This window comes from Mytilus trossulus, chromosome 1 (genome assembly GCF_036588685.1).
Source record: "Mytilus trossulus isolate FHL-02 chromosome 1, PNRI_Mtr1.1.1.hap1, whole genome shotgun sequence".
Taxonomy (NCBI): domain Eukaryota; kingdom Metazoa; phylum Mollusca; class Bivalvia; order Mytilida; family Mytilidae; genus Mytilus; species Mytilus trossulus.
The window spans coordinates 65139116-65159784 of record NC_086373.1 but is presented as its reverse complement, the minus strand read 5'-3'; the positions used below and the strand labels follow the sequence as shown (position 1 = coordinate 65159784).

General features: G+C 31.8%; 1 protein-coding gene across 1 annotated transcript in view; it reads left to right on the top strand.

Annotated features, from left to right (window-relative positions):
* The first annotated feature begins 349 nt into the window (after nt 1–349).
* LOC134688244 (cadherin EGF LAG seven-pass G-type receptor 1-like) overlaps nt 350–20669 on the top strand; it is a 31756-nt gene continuing 11436 nt past the window's right edge. Inside the window, exons 1-13 of the mRNA XM_063548792.1 lie at nt 350–628; nt 4661–4738; nt 8331–8507; nt 9030–9105; nt 12347–12504; nt 13571–13756; nt 15040–15161; nt 16138–16306; nt 16531–16664; nt 17477–17654; nt 18461–18619; nt 19238–19378; nt 20082–20204. Of these exons, the coding sequence (XP_063404862.1) occupies nt 568–628; nt 4661–4738; nt 8331–8507; nt 9030–9105; nt 12347–12504; nt 13571–13756; nt 15040–15161; nt 16138–16306; nt 16531–16664; nt 17477–17654; nt 18461–18619; nt 19238–19378; nt 20082–20204 (1762 nt within the window). The 5' untranslated portion in view covers nt 350–567. The remainder of the gene's footprint in view (nt 629–4660; nt 4739–8330; nt 8508–9029; nt 9106–12346; nt 12505–13570; nt 13757–15039; nt 15162–16137; nt 16307–16530; nt 16665–17476; nt 17655–18460; nt 18620–19237; nt 19379–20081; nt 20205–20669) is intronic.

Sequence of the window (20669 nt, the reverse complement as noted above, 5' to 3'; positions counted from 1 at the left end):
AACAGTCGTATACCGCTGTTCAAAAGTCATAAATCGATTTTGAAGGATAAAAACGGTTTTCAAATTAATACCGAAGGCAACAGATTAACCAAATGAGGAAAATAAAAGAAACAATAGTAACACTGAAGTGAAACAACATTAAACGCAACATACATAGAAACGAATTATTAAATAACAACTGCCATATGCCTTTCTTGGTACAGGACGTTTTTTTTAAACAAAGTGTGGGTTGAACCTAGTTTGATGGCTAGCCACACCTCCAACTTTATGATGGCATGCCTAATCACAAAAACTCAGAGCATATAATTATTCCAGTTTATAACTCTTTACAATAGCAAGAGACGGCATTCACTCCAATCGCAAAACCATTTTTTAGCGATTAAATCTAAATGCATGAATACATACAATCGTTTCAGATCGAGGACCTTTAACGTTGAACTGAATGTCTGTTATGATTCAGGGATGTTGAATGAATAAGGTTATCAGAGTAAGAGAGAACCTTTAGTTAGAATGATTTAATCTTTAAAGTAACGAATATTAAAGAAATTGAGAGAAAAAAACCGGACGATGATAATTTTTACATGTATAGTATCCCTCTATATATTTGTTTATATACACACAATTAATGGTAAGTAAAGCTATAATTTAGTAACTATGGCATGCTTTTTTATTTATTAAATTTCAAAATCATTACTTACAATTTGAGACTAAAATATTAAAAACAGATTTATTATTATAATTATGTCATGAAAACGAGATTTAGTAAAGAGGTTTTTTTTCTAAACTATCCATTAAAACGTTTAATCCCGCTGCAAATGTTTGCACCTGTCCTAAGTCAGGAATCTGATGTACAGTAGTTGTCGTTTGTTTATGTAATATATACGTGTTTCTTGTTTCTCGTTTTGTTTATATAGATTAGACCGTTGGTTTTCTCATTTGAATGGTTTTACACTAGTAATTTTGGGGCCCTTTATAGCTTGTTGTTCGGTGTGAGTCAAGGCTCCGTGTTGAAGGCCGTACTTTAACCTATAATGGTTTACTTTTTGAATTGTTATTTGGATGGAGAGTTGTCTCATTGGCACTCACACCACATCTTCCTATATCTATTATAAATATAAGGATTTTATATGATTATTTGAATACTTTTATTGACGAACGTAAACCAAGGTAGCAGGACATTGCATTCATTTATTTATCACAACCGCAAAGTCAGTTTCTGAAACTAAATATTAACTTGCGATTGTGTGTAGTTTTAAGATATGATCTTTTCATGTCACGCTTATGTTAACTTTTACTTTGGTAGGCATTATGTTGTCATTTCTTTAAGCAGAGAGTATATTGCTTTTATAAACTTAGTAGCCGAAATGTTAAATGAATCGGTTATCCCTGAAGCCAATATGAGACCGACCATTTAACCGGGGTTTGGTATATATTTATTTTGTACTACGCAAATACCAATTATTTCCGTTCCCTGATCATAAGATATTTTTTCCAACGTTGAAGTTGAAGAATATTTTAAAGCGAATAATCCTGCCCTCTCAACCCCTCGGCTTTAATTGGTTGTATCCTAAACTAGATATTCGCTCTTTGTATAAAATATTTAATAAGAGTCTGCAACATTCGTTTGTTTATCAAACAGATACACTGGGTTTTTTTACGACTGGGTCGATGCCACTGCTGATGGACTATTAGTCCTCGAGGGCATCACCAGCCCAGTACTTCGGTACTGGCATGAAAATACGGATTTTTTGTGTTATTAAAATTTGCTGTTACAAAATGATAGAAATTATTATAAATTAAGGAATGTATCTCCCTCGTGCAAAGCTCTGATTCCTTTCACGGATTTGGCTATACTTTTTGGACCTTTTGGATTATAGCTCTTCATCTTTTATATAAGCTTTGGATTTCAAATATTTTGGCAACGAGCATCACTGAAGAGACATGTATTGTCGAAATGCGCATCTTGTGCAAGAAAATTGGTACCATAAATCTTATTACTACCACTGGGTCGATGCCTCTGCTGGTGGACTATTAGTCCCCGAGGGCATCACCAGCCCAGTAGCCAGTACTTCGGTAGTGGCATGAAAATACGGATTTTTTGTGTTATCAAAAATTTGCTGTTACAAAATGATAGAAATTATTATAAATTAAGGAATGTATCTCCCTCGTGCAAAGCTCTGATTCCTTTCACGGATTTGGCTATACTTTTTGGACCTTTTGGATTATAGCTCTTCATCTTTTATATAAGCTTTGGATTTCAAATATTTTGGCAACGAGCATCACTGAAGAGGAATGTATTGTCGAAATGCGCATCTTGTGCAAGAAAATTGGTACCATTAATCTAATTGAACACCCATTGGCAGATATTACAAACATATTCTCAGAAACTGATCAAGTATCCTTTACTGGTAATTGGCAACGCAAACCTATGATTCTTTGAACAATAAACTTTCCTATATAGTCACAAATCATATATAAGGGTCCACAACAGTCCAAAAGAGTCATTAATACCCAATAGCTAAATTGCATGACGACTTGTTATCTCTAGCGGTAAATACAGTATACCATCTATGTACATTATCGACAAATACAAAATTCATTTGTACACTGGTTTTTTATACAACTACAAAAGAAAATTTAAATTTTCGACAATGAAAATATCTTATTTTTATCCTGCAATATACAGCCATCACTTTAATCTATAGTAGGTCGGATTAGTATATGAATCCGTAATACATTGATAATAATTATTATAATTTGTCTTGTTTTACTTTTCTTGTAAAAGCACAATCATTTTAGGGATATGCGCAATTTTGACTATTCAGATACTTTTCTTCAGTGATAACTCAGATACATTTTTACTTGAGTAATTTCATAACATTATGTTGTATAAAATAAGACGAATAATATGAAGATGGTCTTTAAAAATTTAAAAATCAATTGTTGTGATTTCAAATACAAATGAACAGCAATGAAAACAATTAATAATTGTTTAAGCACAAAGAGACAAAATATACGGTACAAACGCTTTTAGTAAATATCTGAAAATTAATGTTTTCCCTATCCAATCGTTTGATACTCGGCTGATTTCAACAACAGAAAACGTGAATATATGTTTAGAGAGAGCATTCAAATCATGAGAAGTCTTTTGTTATTAAAGAAGTTATCAAATATTTCAATAATAGATTTGATAACAAAAATGTTCGAATTGCTGGATAAAAGTAATATAAGTTGGACTATACGACATGCAGAAAGGTCCAAGTGTCAGAATCGTAAATTGTACGGTATTCTATGAAACAGCGCTCAGTATAGGATAAAACATAGATTAAATGCAATTTAATTGTTGATTTACTTTTTTCCGTTAAAAGCGTAACTATTTACCGGGATAAGCGGGATTCCGCCTTTACATACACGTCTCTACAGCTGTCTTGTCTTTAAATTATCAGAATTCCGTAACCACGTGTGTATTTCTGTTAACATTAGTAAAGTTAACTATTAAAGACGCCTCAAATATAACGGAAATTATGATTAATTTCTTTAGATGATGTCTCACCTAAACACAGTACCTTGTCTGTAAAATACTCTTTTCATTCTAACATTATAAGCTAAAAAATGTTATAGAAAAGAAATTTTGAATTAACAAAAAATAAAAATTGACATTTTAAAATACACATGTTTATCGTTTAATTCTGAAAGGACAAATTATATGTTTATTAAAAACGTAGATGGCACTCAAAACATTACGATTTGATTGAAATTGTGCTTTATAAGAATTTTTATCATTTAACAATTCAAATCAATGTTTTCAACATCAAATCGTTTGACACTAGACAGATATAATAGAGAGTTAATATTCAAGTTCATATCATTATACCTTTTGTTATCAAAGTCAATTACGATAGATCTCAAATATTTCAATAATACATTACAACTAAATTGATGAAGTGACATGCATTATATTTTAAATCGTCGCTATAATGGACTGAATGCATTGTGTGCACGTACAATGTAAGTTTATTGAACTGGTTATAACGTACTTTTATGGGGGAAAATTATAGAAAAAAATGTTCTTCCGATTAAATGTAATGAAATCGCTGTTTATTGAAAAGAAGCTACTTAAAAATAGGAACCCCAATAAGTCTGTAGTCCTGATTGATTTCAGTGTGTTTAAGCATGGCATGTATAGGCAACAGTAGTTTACCGCTGTTTAAAAGTCCTTAATTGATTTAGAAACAAAAAACACATCCGGATAACAAACTAAAACATAGGGAAACACATCAACTTTAAGATCAAAACAACGGAACAACAGAAACACTCAAGTGCAACAAAAACAAACTACAGAATTAAAAATGTACAACGATTGTCTTCAATTAATGAAAGCCCAGGACATCACAAGCAGTGACGTATATTTGTAACGAATATATAATCTTGAAATTCATAAAATTATTTTCACAATACTAGTCCTTAGTCCTGGAAGTTATCAATAATATGACGGTATTTAAAGGTTATTCTAAATAAATGATTTGACGACATTAATATTATTTAAAATAACACATTACTTTAAACATGGAAAAAGGAAATTAACTCGAGTGTTAAATACCGAAGGAGCTTCTAACTCATAGTAGTTTTGTTTCATACTTTTATACATTTTTATCGATAGGTCAGTGTACTAGCAATGACATCATTGGGGAACAGCGTACACGGGACGAAGATGACGACGATTATGATGGAAATGCAGGTAACTATCGAAGTCATATTTTTATGAACTTCGACACATAAAACATTGCGGTCTTTCAATTTGAATTCCAGCCACATATCTGAGTACATTCATTTGATCATGTCGGTTGCGACCGTTCTATGATAATAAATAAAGGATACATTATGTTTTAATTTTATAAGGTAATTAGAAATATCTGAAATATCTAAAAGAGGTTGAATTTAAAGCAATAGCCAATGACAAAGAAATGAGTAAACTTTCAAACTGTTGCGTCAAAAAAAATATGTGAAATTGACCGCACATCATGGGTGAGTGATCAAAGTTAATTTGACGTAATGAGGTCCGTTTCTCAGATATAGATAACAGTAGGTGAACTATATTTGGTGTTTGAAATTATTATAAGGTGTAGATGTTGGTCTGGAAATTTTAAAATTAATTTGACATTTAACATATGTGTCTTGTGTATTAGGCCGTGTTCACATTGACCTAAACGCGGTGTTGTGTTAGTGTTACTCACACATTAACTAAACATCATTACGTTCTCATTGATAAAACTCAATGTTTACATGTAGTGTAAATCATGTTTTGTCTACATGCAGTCGATAGTCGATGTAGGCCTTGTGTAGGTTAAGTGTACACTAAACTAGGCATTCAGAACTTTAATTTTCCCATGTGTATTTAAAAAAGAAGCGATTTTTCTATAAAATTGATACTAATAACACTTATTAATAAAGTTCTTTGAAGAAATATTTGTCTAAACTTGATATATTTATTTGTTATAATTGTTTTTACCTAGCCTTATTAACCCCTTATCAAGACAAACAAGACTCATCCATCATCATTGTTGAACACATAATTTATTTGAAAAGGTCTACCCGAATCGGCTGGACGTACACACTGACAGAAATATTTGCCACTGGTATTTACTCAATCAACGATTCACTCATAAATGCATTACTGAAAAAGGGTGAGGCTAATTGTTTGTTTGTGCAGTATCTCAAGTCCGTTAAAATACAGTTAGAAAAACCATAACCCCCTCTTTTTGCTAAGGCAGCACCCATTTGAGGGGTGTGGGGTGGGGGGGGGGGGGTGGGGGGCTATGGATTCGTTTTGGAAAAAAAGTTTGTTTCCAATTTATATATATAATATAATTTGTTTTTGACCCTGAGAAAAAAAATTGTTTGTTTTACCCTGAGCTGCCACTAAATTTTATGCCAAAATTGAAAGAAAAAAATGTTTTGGACTTGTCGCCAAAAAAGTAGATTGACTTTCGCCGGAGGCGAAAAAACAAATTGTCCAGAAAAAAATCCAGTGCCCCCCTCCCCCCAGAAAATCAAATGGTTGCTGCCTAAAGACTCCTTGGAGAAAAAATATAATTTGAAACAAACAGAAAAGATAAAAATGTAGTGATCCTTAACATCGCAATTATAGTCTGGTCTGTAAGCAAGCTGATGCAGCCTACGTTTTCAATGCGTAATCGAGACATCTGAGTCATATTTTTTCTCGGGCGAAAGTTTATATTTATTTATTTTTTCTATGGTACCAATTCAATATTTTGCACTATAATGTATGGGCAAACTTTGGATTCAGAAAATTTTTTCATTCTAATCTTCTGTATGACCCCATGTGTTTAAATCAAATTGTGGTAAAATCACCCCCCCCCTTTTTTTTTAAGTCAAACGGTCGTTCCCTAACTGCTAGAAAAGTTGTTGGAAAATTTGAATTCTGTTCTACGTAATGAACATTTAAATGACATATAGTTTACAAGTGTGAACAAATGTTATGTACAGGTAGCTAAACAAGGTGTATAGATGTGAACAAAGTTAATGTGAAACTAGTGTGCATTACATTAAACCAAATGTAAACATGTTTACTGTACACAGCGTTTGGTGTGAACACGGCCTTAGTCAATGTTAAGTTGTTAGGTTTAACACTACATGCAACAGTTCAACGATATTAAGGGTATATAATGATTGTACATTACATTGTATATGTCTGTCTGGCATAAGTCATGGTTCATTGCTAAATGTTAATTTTCAGTAGAGATATCCTTTTTATAAACATTAGCAGTTAATTATCAACTACGTCTTCTGTATGTTTTCGATTCTTGGTGTAAATGTCTGTCCGTTATGTTCCAGCTGACCATGATCCAATTTTAAGGTTTATTTGACAATTTTATTTTTCCTGATTAACTGTATTTGTTTCATGGAATTGTTGTAAGATATACATGTCTGCCTGGCTGGGAAAATTTGACCTCAACCTCCCTTACGTGGCTTGTCGGTCAGTCTTAAGTTTTCAGAGTTGGCTTTGTTTCTTGTATACTATAAAATGTAACTACATTTTGATGATGGAATGATTGTAAATTATGCAGGTCTGTCTGATTTGATTTATCTGACTTTGACCACGTTTGGTTGCCATGGAAAATTGATAATGTCAAGATTATGAGTAACTTATATTAAAACTCTATCTTCAAGATTGTCGACATTAAATCATTTATATATAGTGAAACAAGCGAGATATTTTACTCTTGATTCGATGGAAGTACAGTTATATATACAAAATATGAACAAAAACAAATATGTAACACATCAGCAAACGACAACCACTGAATTACAGACTCCTGACTAGGGACAGGCATATACATACAGAATGTGGCTGGGTTACACATGTTAAACATGAATACACAAACATATAGTGTAATATCGAAACAAAAGAAACACTGCTCATTGTATTTAAATTACACAACTCTCATATCGCATTTCATGCCTTCCCAGTTTCTGACGACTCACTAGACCTCAGATGAGTCGAATATCGGATGAGTAAAAAACTTTGGTCCGGTCCCCTCGACTTCAACACATCGGGGTTCAACTGCATATATTGCAACCGTTAGAATCCGTTCAGTAACGAAGCGAGGTTCATACGTTCACATGTCCTATCAGGTAAGTAAATAAAAAAAAAAAACATATATGCAATTTATGCGATACATATACTTGATTAAATTTCATCCAAAACGATTGATGTTGACATCTATTCATTTCATTTTTTTTATATATATTTATGACATAACAAACATGGCAATTTTATAGTTTCTATACGGTGCGAATTTTCATCGTTGTCGAAGGCTCTACAAATTGTACAAGTTACTTCTTGTTCCTCGCTCTTTGTTGAATATATAGTCTCTAACTCTGTATCTTTATTCTTATTGATATTCCTGTTCAATGGTTGATTAAAAACAAATGCATGAATTAATTTTGAATATTTTGTTGTTTGTTGTAACCCAAACTTCATCACTTTGATTATATCGCTCAGGTGGCATGTCTTGAAAGAATTTAACAATTGGGCAATACAAATGGCAATACAATTCAATTCAGGTTCGAGTCGAACACGCCTGTCATGTGCAGTATTCGAACATACATCATCAGTGGTTACAGGCTAGTGATACTGGAGATAAACCTTTCTGCAACCGATATCGTTAAATGCAGGGGAAAAAATAGAACACTTGTACAATGTTCAATGGTTTAAAGCTCCTTTGCAGAAGCAAATTGTTACAAATTTATGTAAAGACGGTACTGCTCTAGAATCTATTTTTATAACTATTATATTTATTTTTTAGTCAATGCAGTTCTGAATTTTCACAACGATTACAGGTTCGATTGCTGTGGTTTCATATATATTTGGGAAATATATGTACGTAGAAATGCAATTACACCTATAAATGTGAAAGTCCAAGTGTGGTACGATTCAGGGGCATTATGGACTCTGCGTGGGGAAAATATTTTTGAGGCATATGGTAAGAATGTATAAACGTTTTTTTTGTTGTTGTAATTTAGAATATTATTCACTTATCCATCATCATGAGACAATATTAAAACATTTACATTGGTTATTCGTTAGGTCATTGATAAATTTGAGAGAGTAAGACAATTTACATTTCATCCATAGCAACGGACATATGTGAATTCTTCAATCGATATCTTTTTCGCACTCGTTATGAAACCTATAATATACGTGTAATTTTTTTGTTCTCGGTTATGTACTTGCCAAATTTGATAATGACGTCAACTTTATTTCCCTCTGAATTACCTTTTGTGACGTCATGAAAAACGGACACCATACCTTATGATGTCACATATAGAATAACATATAGTTTTATGTATCGTTCAAACAGAAGGATTCAGATTGTCTGTATATGGTTTTAAAATCATTATGGTATTATATTTTACTACACTAGGACACTAGTAATTTTTCAAATTTTCTATATATATTTTCTTTTCGAATGTTAAAAAATATTGGAAGAATGATTTATTTTTAGATGATAGGAATGAGAATACTATGACCGTAACAGCTGGATCAAGAATCCGTGTTTATAACGACGATTATATAGGCTTGTGAGTACTGTCAATAAAAAACAAACAAATATTTCACTTATCGCTTTTTTTTTGGAATTAAATATCATATATATCCTGACCAGTAAATACTGCTGTGGCGTTAGTAAATTTATGTTAACCTTTCCTAGAAATTGTTTGAACACCGAATGACAGATAATAGGATGCTTTAATGCAATTTGATTTGGAGATTAACTCCAAATTATCCACTTAATTTGCGACATTTTTACAAAGTTTTATTAAGATTGTAATCTTATTATGCTATACAAATTTTTGTTGAATAAATGAAAATTCAATTGGTAAATTTTATACACAGTGTCCATACAAAACGTGCAGCTATTGCATTCTTATTCTAAATGATTACAACAAGAGACATGATTTTATCGTATTTTTGGCGCCTGGCTGAAGTAAGGAGCCGGCATTTGTATGTCTTGTATTTTTTTTTCATAAAGTTTAGTTCCTTTTTATGTTTTGGAGTTAATGTAATGTCTATTTGTACTAAACTAGTACACATTTTTGTATAGGGAATATCTGATACCCGTTTCCTTGTTGTGTAGACGACTAATTGGTGGCAGTGGTCTGTTTTCTGCTATTTGGTCGAGTTGTATCTTTGACACATTCTCTATTTCTATTTATTTTGTATACTAAAATAATATATTTTCTGGCCATGTCAAAACATTTATGTTAACAGAACACATACATGTTAACTTTATCAATATATTATAATGTCGATAATTTAGCTTTTATAAATCGTACAAACGTATGACTGTAACGAACCATTAACAAACGCATGCCTATCACAAATTATTAACAAACACATGCCTGTAACGAATCATTGACACACACATGCATATAACGAATCATTAACAAACACATGTCTATATATAAATATTGACAAACGCATGTCTAAATTGAATCATTGACAAACAAATGCCTATAATGAATTATTGACTATCATTGACACACAAATGCCTATAATGAATCGTTAACAATCATTGACAAACAAAATCATGCCTATGATAAATCCTTGACAAACACATATCTGATGAATCCTTGACAAGCACATGTTTATAATTAATCATAGACAAGCACATGCCTTTAATGAATTTCTGACAAACACCTGCCTATAATCAATCAATGACATGCACATGCCTATAAATAATCATAGACAAGCACATGCCTTTAGTGAATCCTTGACAAACACCTGCCTATAATCAATCAATGACATGCACATGCCTATAAATAATCATAGACAAGCACATGCCTTTAGTGAATCCTTGACAAACACCTGCCTATAATAAATCATAGACAAGCACATGCTTATCATTAATCATAGACAAGCACCTGCCTTTAGTGAATCCTTGACAAACACATGCCTATAATTAATAATTGACAAGCACATGCCTATCATTAATCAAAGACGAGCACACGCCTATAAATATTCATAGACAAGCACACGCCTATACATATTCATAGACAAGCACACGCCTATAAATATTCATAGACAAACACATGTCTTTAATGAATTTCTGACAAATACATGCCTATAATCAATCATTGACAAGCACATGCCTATAAATAATCTTGGACAAGCACATGCCTTTAGTGAATCTTTGACAAACACATGACTATAATCAATCAATGACAAGCACATGCCTATAACTAATCATAGACAAGCACATTCCGTTAGTGAATCCTTGACAAACACATGCCTATTAATAATCATAAACAAGCACATGCCTTTAATGAATCCTTGACAAGCACATGCCTATAAATAATCTTGAACAAGCACATGCCCCTAGTGAATCCTTGACAAACACATGCCTATAATTAATCATTGACAAGCACATGCCTTTAATGAATTTCTGACAAACACATGCCTATAATCAATCATTGACAATCACACGCCTATAAATATTCATAGACAAGCACATGCCTTTAGTAAATCCTTGACAAACACATGCCTATAATCAATCATTGACAAGCACACGTCAATAATTATTCATTGACAAGCACATGCCTTTAATGAATTTCTGACAAACACATGCCTATAATCAATCATTGACAATCACACGCCTATAAATATTCATTGACAAGCACATGCCTTTAATGAATTTCAGACAAACACATGCCTATAATCAATCATTGACAATCACACGCCTATAAATATTCATTGACAAGCACATGCCTTTAATGAATTTCTGACAAACTCATGCCTATAATCAATCATTGACAATCACACGCCTATAAATATTCATAGACAAGCACATGTCTTTAATGAATCCTTGACTAGCACATGCCTATAATTAATCATAGACAAGCACATGCCTTTAGTGAATTCCTGACAAACACAGGCCTATCATTAATCGTTGACAAGCAAAACCCTATAATTAATCATAGACAAGCACACGCCTATAAATAATCATAGACAAGCACATGTTTTTAATGAATCCTTGACAAACACATGCCTATAAATAATCATTGACAAGCACACGTCTATAATTAATTATTGACAAGCACATGCCTTTAATGAATTTCTGACAAACACATGCTTATAATCAATCATTGACAAGCACACACCTAAAATATTCATAGACAAGCACATGTCTTTAATGGATCCATGACAACCACATGCCTATAATGAATCATCTAAAAACATGTCTACAATATTTTTTAAACAAATGTATTGCGATAATGAAACATCGACAAATGCATGGGTGGAATGAATCATAGAACAACGCTTAATTATAATGAATAGCATATAAACAGTTATGTCCCTGACCTTTAATAGCTTGACGTTTAAGTCAATACAATGCTCCGTGTTGAAGACCGTACTTGACCTATACTGGTTACTTTTACAGATTGTGACTTGGATGAAGTGTTGTCTCATCGGCACTCATACTACATCTTCTTATATCTGTCCATGTGTATTTATTTCCCCAGGCAAAAACAATGTTTATTATGTTTGAATAATCTAATATATGCGTTCTATGTATGATACGATGGGCATATTTCTATTTTTAACAAACAGGTGAGCGGTCAAACGGAATTGAAGACACGATGTTTTCACAAACATACCGCTCAAAGAACAAGATTTTGTATGGGATATAAACAACAAATGATCTTATTTTATTTGCAAGCAACTGCATGGTAAATTGAAACATAAATATCAACATAATAATTTTATTTTTTAATATAACTTAAAATCCAGATCAAATTTCACAAAGTTTTTTTTTATCGTTAGCTATGAATCTGCTGGATCTGTTATCACATATGATGATGGAAATGACGGTGGTGACTACAAAACAGCTACCTTTGGATCAGACCAGACTACTTTTGATTGGGATGCAGCAACGGGTGGGAATAGAAGAGATCATGCCATTCATGCGAGGATAACTCCAAGTATGTTTATTTGTTTTTTTGTTTGATATTTTTTTTTACGTAAATGAAATATAAAAAACACGGAGTGGTGTGATTATAGATGAGATTGACCTAGGAACATTAATTGGTGAGAAATTGATATTTTTGAGGTATCCTTGTTCTGAATGTTTTCACCGGAAATTCGGTAACAGTCCAAAGAATATATAACATAAATGTCAAAGTAATAATTATAATACACTTTTAAAACATGTTGATTCCCTTTGCCAATCGTAAACTAGTTATTTACCCGAGAAAATGGGTAATGCTCATTCAAAGAATCTCTGAATTAAAGAGTTAAGTTTAACTCCCTAAACCAATATTTGCCCCTTGACTAATAACTGAATGGCATAACAACATTCGTAAAAAATTAAGATTGCACGTGCACATATGACACTCAGATAAATTTGTATTTCTTTTAATTTTTCATTGTGATTATCCTAAGGATAGCAACCGAAAAATGAATATTTTTCCAGGGTACATCAAGGAATTTAAAAAAAAAGGATATTTGCGCATTGAGATGACATTTTCAATCAATTATAAGTGTAAAATATCAAAAAATGATATTAAAAATCCATTTTTTTTAAATAACTCTGAGAACAGCATATCGATATTCATGACGTATAATGTATAGTATAGGGTATAAATTTGTCAATCTAAAATTACTAGCAAAGATACTTTCCATGTTCTGAAAATCTCTTTTGTATTTTAAATAAATTACTAAATGAATGTGTTAATGAGAAGAAAAAAAATTAAACATTTAGGTGTTTTTTTTATAACTTATTCCCGATACAGGATACCTTAAACTACTAAACAGACGAAGAATTTTTGAAACATATTCTACCAATTATTAAAAAATTTCATGTGTAACACATTTGTAGATAGTGGATATAAAGTTCAAATACGGCATATTTGTCAATACTAACCAATTGAAATTCTTGGTATCTATTTCTTAAAAGAAAAGTAGTAAAATATAAAGTATAATTAAATCAACAACAAAATCCTGAAAGTCCACTGGAGGTCAACGTGAATTCTCATGATTTTCTTCTAGGTCAAATACCAGCTTTCACTAACCTAGATGATACTGTTGCAATAAGTAACAACGAGGTTGCCGGGACTGTAATTTTTACTCTCGCTGCGAGTGACAGCGATCCTGAAGATGCCGGTCTGCTGACTGTAGCTCACACAGGAAACACTGGATCTGCTGCAACTTTCTTTGAACTCGACTCTACCACTTGTAAGGCAGCACTATCAAAAATATCAACGATAGCAATTTGTTTGTTTTGTTTGTTTTTTTCTTTCTATCTTTTCTTATTATTATTTTTGATTTGGAAGTTACAAATAAACAATTCTGCATAATTTGTAATTTTTTAAATGAAAAAATAAAGGGACCATTCATAAATGATTTTTGTTTAAGATTATGATATTATAATAGATAACCTATCTGTAAAACAAAAACAAAAACATGTGCCGGTGTGTAAAAAAGATAATAAAAGTCACTTTTACAAAACCAGATGAAACGTATTGGTAATGTTCACTCAAACTCTCTACCTTTTGGACGCGCGAAAGGTGTATATACAGTATCGTTATTTTGCTTCGTAGATAGCCACGCCAAAAATTTAGTTTTAGATACATATAAATTAAATTGAAATGAGTATCAAACATATGGTTCTAGTGGAAGCGATAGCAGTCCTTGCACAACAAAATTATTGAAAAGGCTAAGACATTCTTTCTGTTATCGTATTGCGGACCGTTTGATGTAAATTTGTTGAAAATTGGCACTTCATATATTTGTTAAGAACATGTGTTGAAATAAAGTAAACAACATTTTCTGCCCAATTTCTTACTTGACTGCGTTAAATCGAACATCATGGTATGTTGAAAAGATCACGGTTATGGTAATAGTAGGCGAAAAGTTAATAAAAAATCTAAATAAAAGAGGGGCAAAAGATACCAGAATGACATACAAAGTCAAAGATCGAAAATAAACTGACACGATGGCTAAAAAGAAAAAAAGAAAAACAGGAATATGATGATACACAAGACCTAACATAGAAAACTAAAGACTTAGCAACACGAATCCCAGTCAAAAGTGTGGGTGATTCGGGTGCTCCGGAACGGTAAGCAGACCCTGCTCTACATATGTCACCGTTTCGAAGTTTCAAAACAATAAATAATGGAATAAAATTTATAACATACCAAATAGATGTTAATATCGTGGATAATATTAAAATACCAAATAAAATATCATAGATTAAACTTGTATAGACAAGCTTTAAATGATGTCTCTTGAAATGCACTTACTTTCGACAATTATATGAGATTGGTACATCTTATGTTTGCTTTTAACGCGTTACAAAAATTATATCCTGTCAACTAGCAGGCCTCAAGTCTGAGACTTTAGAGGTAAAAATCTTATCACAGGATATCAAAGCTACATGTGCATTTTGTGCATTTACAAGAAAGTACATATACACGTGTATTTTAAAGCTAATCTAGAAACCTTTTTGTAACGTGCAGGGGAAGTCAAAATAAGGTCTGGTGTTTCTCTTTCTCCTGGTGACCATGCTATGACTTTTAGTGTAACAGATCCATGTTCAAGGTCATCATCTAGTACTCTGACGGTACGAGTAGAGAACGACGTAAGTATATTGAATACCTTTACTGGTTGTTATTATTCTATACCATTATTTACCGCATTATATATTAAATGATTGGGATATAAGCAAAACACATGTATGTATACTCTCAGTTCTTCTCAGATTGTTAGTTATAACTGCAGTATCCCTTATCCTTGTAGCTAGCAGTAAACATAACTAAATTCGTTATTCAAGCAGATTAATTAAGTTGCTTACTGTAACGTTCAATCTGTTGTAGATAATTAAAAAAACATTTTTTTGGGGTATTTTATTTATAAAGTCTGTTAATTTAGATACCATTCTAAGCAACTCTTTGGAGTTTTAACTTTGAATAATCGTATTATTCAATGTTATCAAGATAATACCAAACTATGACCTTGAAGTAATTTTTTAGCGGTATTTACATATGATGGAGTTTTTTCTTTGCACACTTGAACATATTCAATAAGTACTGTCACACAAGTATAAAATATTATATTTCTACATCTTATCGATGTAATACACTTACATTTTCGTTGCACAAAACCATGTTTTTCCCCAGCCTGTGTATGACTTGTTGACTCTAAATCTGTTACTGTGAAAGTATGAAATTCGTGGATAGCAATTTGTATTGCAAGTTTGGAAATATATGCTATTTATAATTAGAAATAAGAATTAACAAGAAAATATTAGTGTAATTATTGTTACGTGTATAAAACGTTGCGATAGTTGCATGCATGCAATTGCGTGCATTATATAGATACATTGACACGAATTAAAATGAAATTGTGTCTTGCCTCCATGGTTACCTGACACTATTTTCTCATATATTTTCGAGTTTCACGTTCTACATTTCTATCCTTTCTGAAAAAAAACCAAAAGCCTTGAGATCACCCGTAAAAGTTTTAAATTGCCGATAAATCACATAACAAGATTAACGGTGATTATATTTGGAACTAGATATGTGCAAGTTCACAATTTGAGGCATTTAATTTTACAGCCACCAGTGATAACAAGTCTGGCTACGAGCAGTTCCAAAACTATATCTGAAGACCTAACCGCAGAAACGTTATTGCATACCCTTGTCGTTACGGACTCAACACCCACTACGTGCCAGCTAGATTCCATTGGAGTTCCATTTGAAATTAAAACTATATCTGGGAGCACGAGTAAGTCTGTACATCATTGTTTGTTAATTGGCCATAATAGACTACAAGACTGAGACAACTATCCAACAAAGAACAGTGTATGAGAATGTAAACAACTACAGGTCACTGAGAGGCCTTTATTGATTTTTGAATAAAAACAATTTTACTTTAAATTTAACTATATCTTTATACTTTAGATTTTCATATGACATATAACTATATGCTTTTTGTTATGTATACTTTAGATTATGGCATATTTCTGTCAGCCGGTGCATCCATGGATTACGACACACAGAATGCATATATCCTAGATTTATCATGCACTGATAACTTTGATGTCACCAAGGGCGTTTACACTGTGTACCTTGTAAGAAATGAGGCGAGTAAATACCTATTTTGTATTTAATTAAACATTAAATTATTTCATTATTGATTGAAATTGATTAATTTATATAATTTCATAACTCTAGAAAATCATACATATTTAAATTGAGGCAACAGTAGTTTACCGCTCTTCGAAATTTATAAAATTGTAAGTAAGGCTTAAGATACATATACCAAATATACAATCCTGATATCAAAGTCGTATAAAAAGGGGGTTATCGCAGGTTTCCGGAACGGAAAGCAAATATAAAGCCATCAAATGTACAAACTACAAATTGTGTGACCGTAGTCATTGTTTAGTTGAATAAATGTGTAAGAAATGATAAGGTCATTGTCTCTTGTATAGTAGATTAATTATCCTTTACATTTTATAAATTAGCGCCTTTTCACGATATGTTATCAAAATTGAATAGCCACTTGTTAAGCAGAAACTTCTCATCCGTCCACTTCACATACATTCACCAATGAAATATTCGTGGGTTCATGGACCTCTAAATAACATTTTGGTTAAGTGTTGAGTTTTTTTCAAAGGTTTCATTCAATCTCCCCCTTCCCCAGTAACTTCATTACTTATTATAATTCTAGATTCGCTCAGAAAGATATGAATACTGAAATAGTACTGAAAACGGATTACGTAATTATAATGCAACGTTTTCCCAAATTTTGATGTCGACCGCCTTTCATTTTGAAATGCGCCCTCAGTCGTTAAAATCATCATAAATTATCGTTCCAAAATGCATAAAACTATGTCAATTGATAAAAATAGCATTCTTCATATGATAATGCATTCATTGTAACATTGTCTAGCCTCCAACAATAAACGGACTACCAAGAGCTACAGATATGCAAGAGGATGTTGTTGTTGAGACAACACTCTACACACTATCTGTAACAGACCCAGAAAGTACTGTTGTGACATGTGATGTAACAGAAATTACTCCAAATACAAATATTATGTTCATCAAGCCATCGTCAAACTTTAATGGTAAATACCGAAAATAAAAGTATGAGCAATGGTAACGGAAAATAATATAGCTATTACTTTACATGTATCTATCACAAGGAGCAAGAAAAAATATTTAACATTGTTCTGCTGAAACTGCTTTCGAATATTTTTATATTGTCTGATTAGTTTTTAGTAAATTATTCTTCGTCCTAGGGAATTTTAATAACGATATCATATTTGACTATAGTTTTAGAATTTTAATTGAGGTTCATCAACAAACACCAAAGTCCCTAGTTAAAATTAACTTTGCTATGAAAAGCAAATCAATTGTCTATGATACGGAGCAACTTAGTATAAAATGGATAAATATGGCATAACATAATCAAAAATTATTATATTTCTAATCCTTATTTGAGTTATTGCGCTTTGATGAGGAACCAGCTTGTGGCTTATGGCAGTTTCTGAATAATATAAGTCCATATGCTTAAATATGGAGTTGTATAACTTTTAGTTTCGTATAACACGATGTTGATGAATGTGCATACACCGGACAAATATCGGTACTTCTCGTATATTCCTCTGCAGATTGATATCAGATATACGCCATTCTGGCATATATGTTATATAAGTTTGTATTCTGGAACCTTAACAAAATCTTATTGAAAATTGTAGTTCTAACATAAAAATGAATCATTTGACCTGAAATATGAGTGTTCGTTTTTTTATAGCACAAAATATTTGTAAAGACTATTTAAGTTTCATCTGATTTTTTTCTGTTCCATATATAGATTTTTATGTTGAACTATTTAAAATATGTTTTTGCTCAATAATAACTGTATTTGTAGAATTTGACATAGTTTTGCAATCAAACCCTAGCCTCCAATATGACGTAGCTAGAACATATAGACTGGATATTCAGTGTTCTGATGGCCGACGTACAGATTCTGGTGTCTTTTTTATGAATGTGTTACGTAACAAACCACCTGTGTTTTTGAATCTTCAAAGTAAGACATTTTTTTAATTCATGACTTATAAAATTGCTTATGTAGTATATGAATATCTATATTTGTATTCCTCAACCCTTTTTTAATAAAGGTGTATTACTATTTCTTTCTCGAAAGAAACAAATAAGTAAGAGCTTAAGATTTATGATTATGTTTTCCTACAATGTGTACAAAACAGATTTTTAGGTTTTTGATACATCAAATTTATATCAAACTTTTAAATTCCAAGTCTTTGAAACAGGCAAGATATAATAGTTTGATAATAAAAAGGCGAAAAATACCAACGGGATATTCAATCTCATTAGAAGAAAAATAATATGAAAATGCCAGGGCAAAAAAACGAAAAACGACCAACAACTACACACATAAAAGCATAAAAAACTAAGGAGTAAGAAACGCACAACTAAAAGAATTTCATGTGTCCGTGTATGATATCAGATGCCCCAGAAGGGTGAGCTGACCATGCATCAAATGTAACTAAGCACCTATTGTCAATCTATAAGTTTAAGTATTTTTATGTTTCTTCATAATACTAGATCTCTTTAACGTTAGTTTCGTGTATGTTTCTGTGCTATTATGTCTTTTTTATTATTATTATCTTTAAACTTATATTTACAGATGTCACAACAGTGTCGAGTGTCTCATCTTACATTGGACAGATTGTGTTTGACGTTGAGATATCTGATCCAGAAAATGACCAAGTCCAGTTTTCTATGTTTTGTGTACCATCAACCAACTGTCCGTTTGAAGTATACCATTGTATGAAAAATTCTTATATATAATCTCAAGATGCTATATCTTACACTCTGCAAAGAACTATAAACCAACTTATTTTCGCGACTTTCGCGAGTTGAAAATTAACGCAAATATAAATCATCGCAAATATGTAATTCTTGAATTGTTTCTTATGAAACTGTTGTCATTAGGTGAACAAGAAAAACGCCAAAATAAACAGCAGTGAAGTGAACTAGAAACGGGTTAGACGCGAAATAAAAACCAAGAAAATAAGTTGGTTTATAATACTGTTAAATTTTTAATTTTATTGAACTTGAAAAAAAAACATAAAAAAATACGACGAAATTCATGCGGCTATTAAAAAAAGATAAAATATAAAAGCGATCACCATTTACTAATCTGAAAGCAAATACTATAACCTAGTCTGAGTATTAAAAGAGATATATTCAGATTTTTCAGATTTAACTTTTAGCATTATTCATGAACACATAGCAATAGAGTAATGCCTGGATATTAGAATTGCACGTCTTTCTTAAGCTACGAATTTAAATGGAGTTACTAAACCGAAAATGAGAATTATTGAATAAAAGTTAACATTCAAATTGCCTCAAATGATTTAAAAGATACACAAAAATGAAAAGGTTTATATCGAAACAACATTTATTGAATATCATTAAAATAAAGACATTATACGTCAGCATAAATGCTCTTTCTTATTCTTTGGTAGCTGGTGAAATAGTTCTGACGAGGTCCATAGAAGGTGAATTTGTACCAGCCTATGATTTATATGTTTATGTGACTGACGGAAAGTCAACAACAGGACCTAGGTCACTCACAGTTCATGTCTTAGGTAAATTTAGTATGAGTTAAATCATAAGACTTGTATGAAGAGTTAACGTTGTATCATCTGGGATACACAACTAAGTTTGAAAGAATTTATCGATTCGGATAAATATAGATTCTACTCCTGTTTCAAGTGCGATACGATATTTATCCACTCGTGATGGTTAAATTTTGAATCTTAAACGCGAGACTCACCGAGCGTTGTAAAGTTTAAAAAAATATAAATTCTGAGAGTGAATTGATTTCGTCTTACACAAGATTAAGTAGTGGAATCTATTTTTCTAATGATTTATAAACGACATGCAGACAAACACAACCCGTCTTTACGATTGATATGAACAAATTAAAAATGTGTTCTTTATTTGTGTCGTCATCAGACAAAGTCGCCTTTTTTAAGACGTCGCAATAGGAAATTCAGATGAAAGCACGAAGTTTTGACGTCATTCTCAAATATTTACCAACAATGAACTGA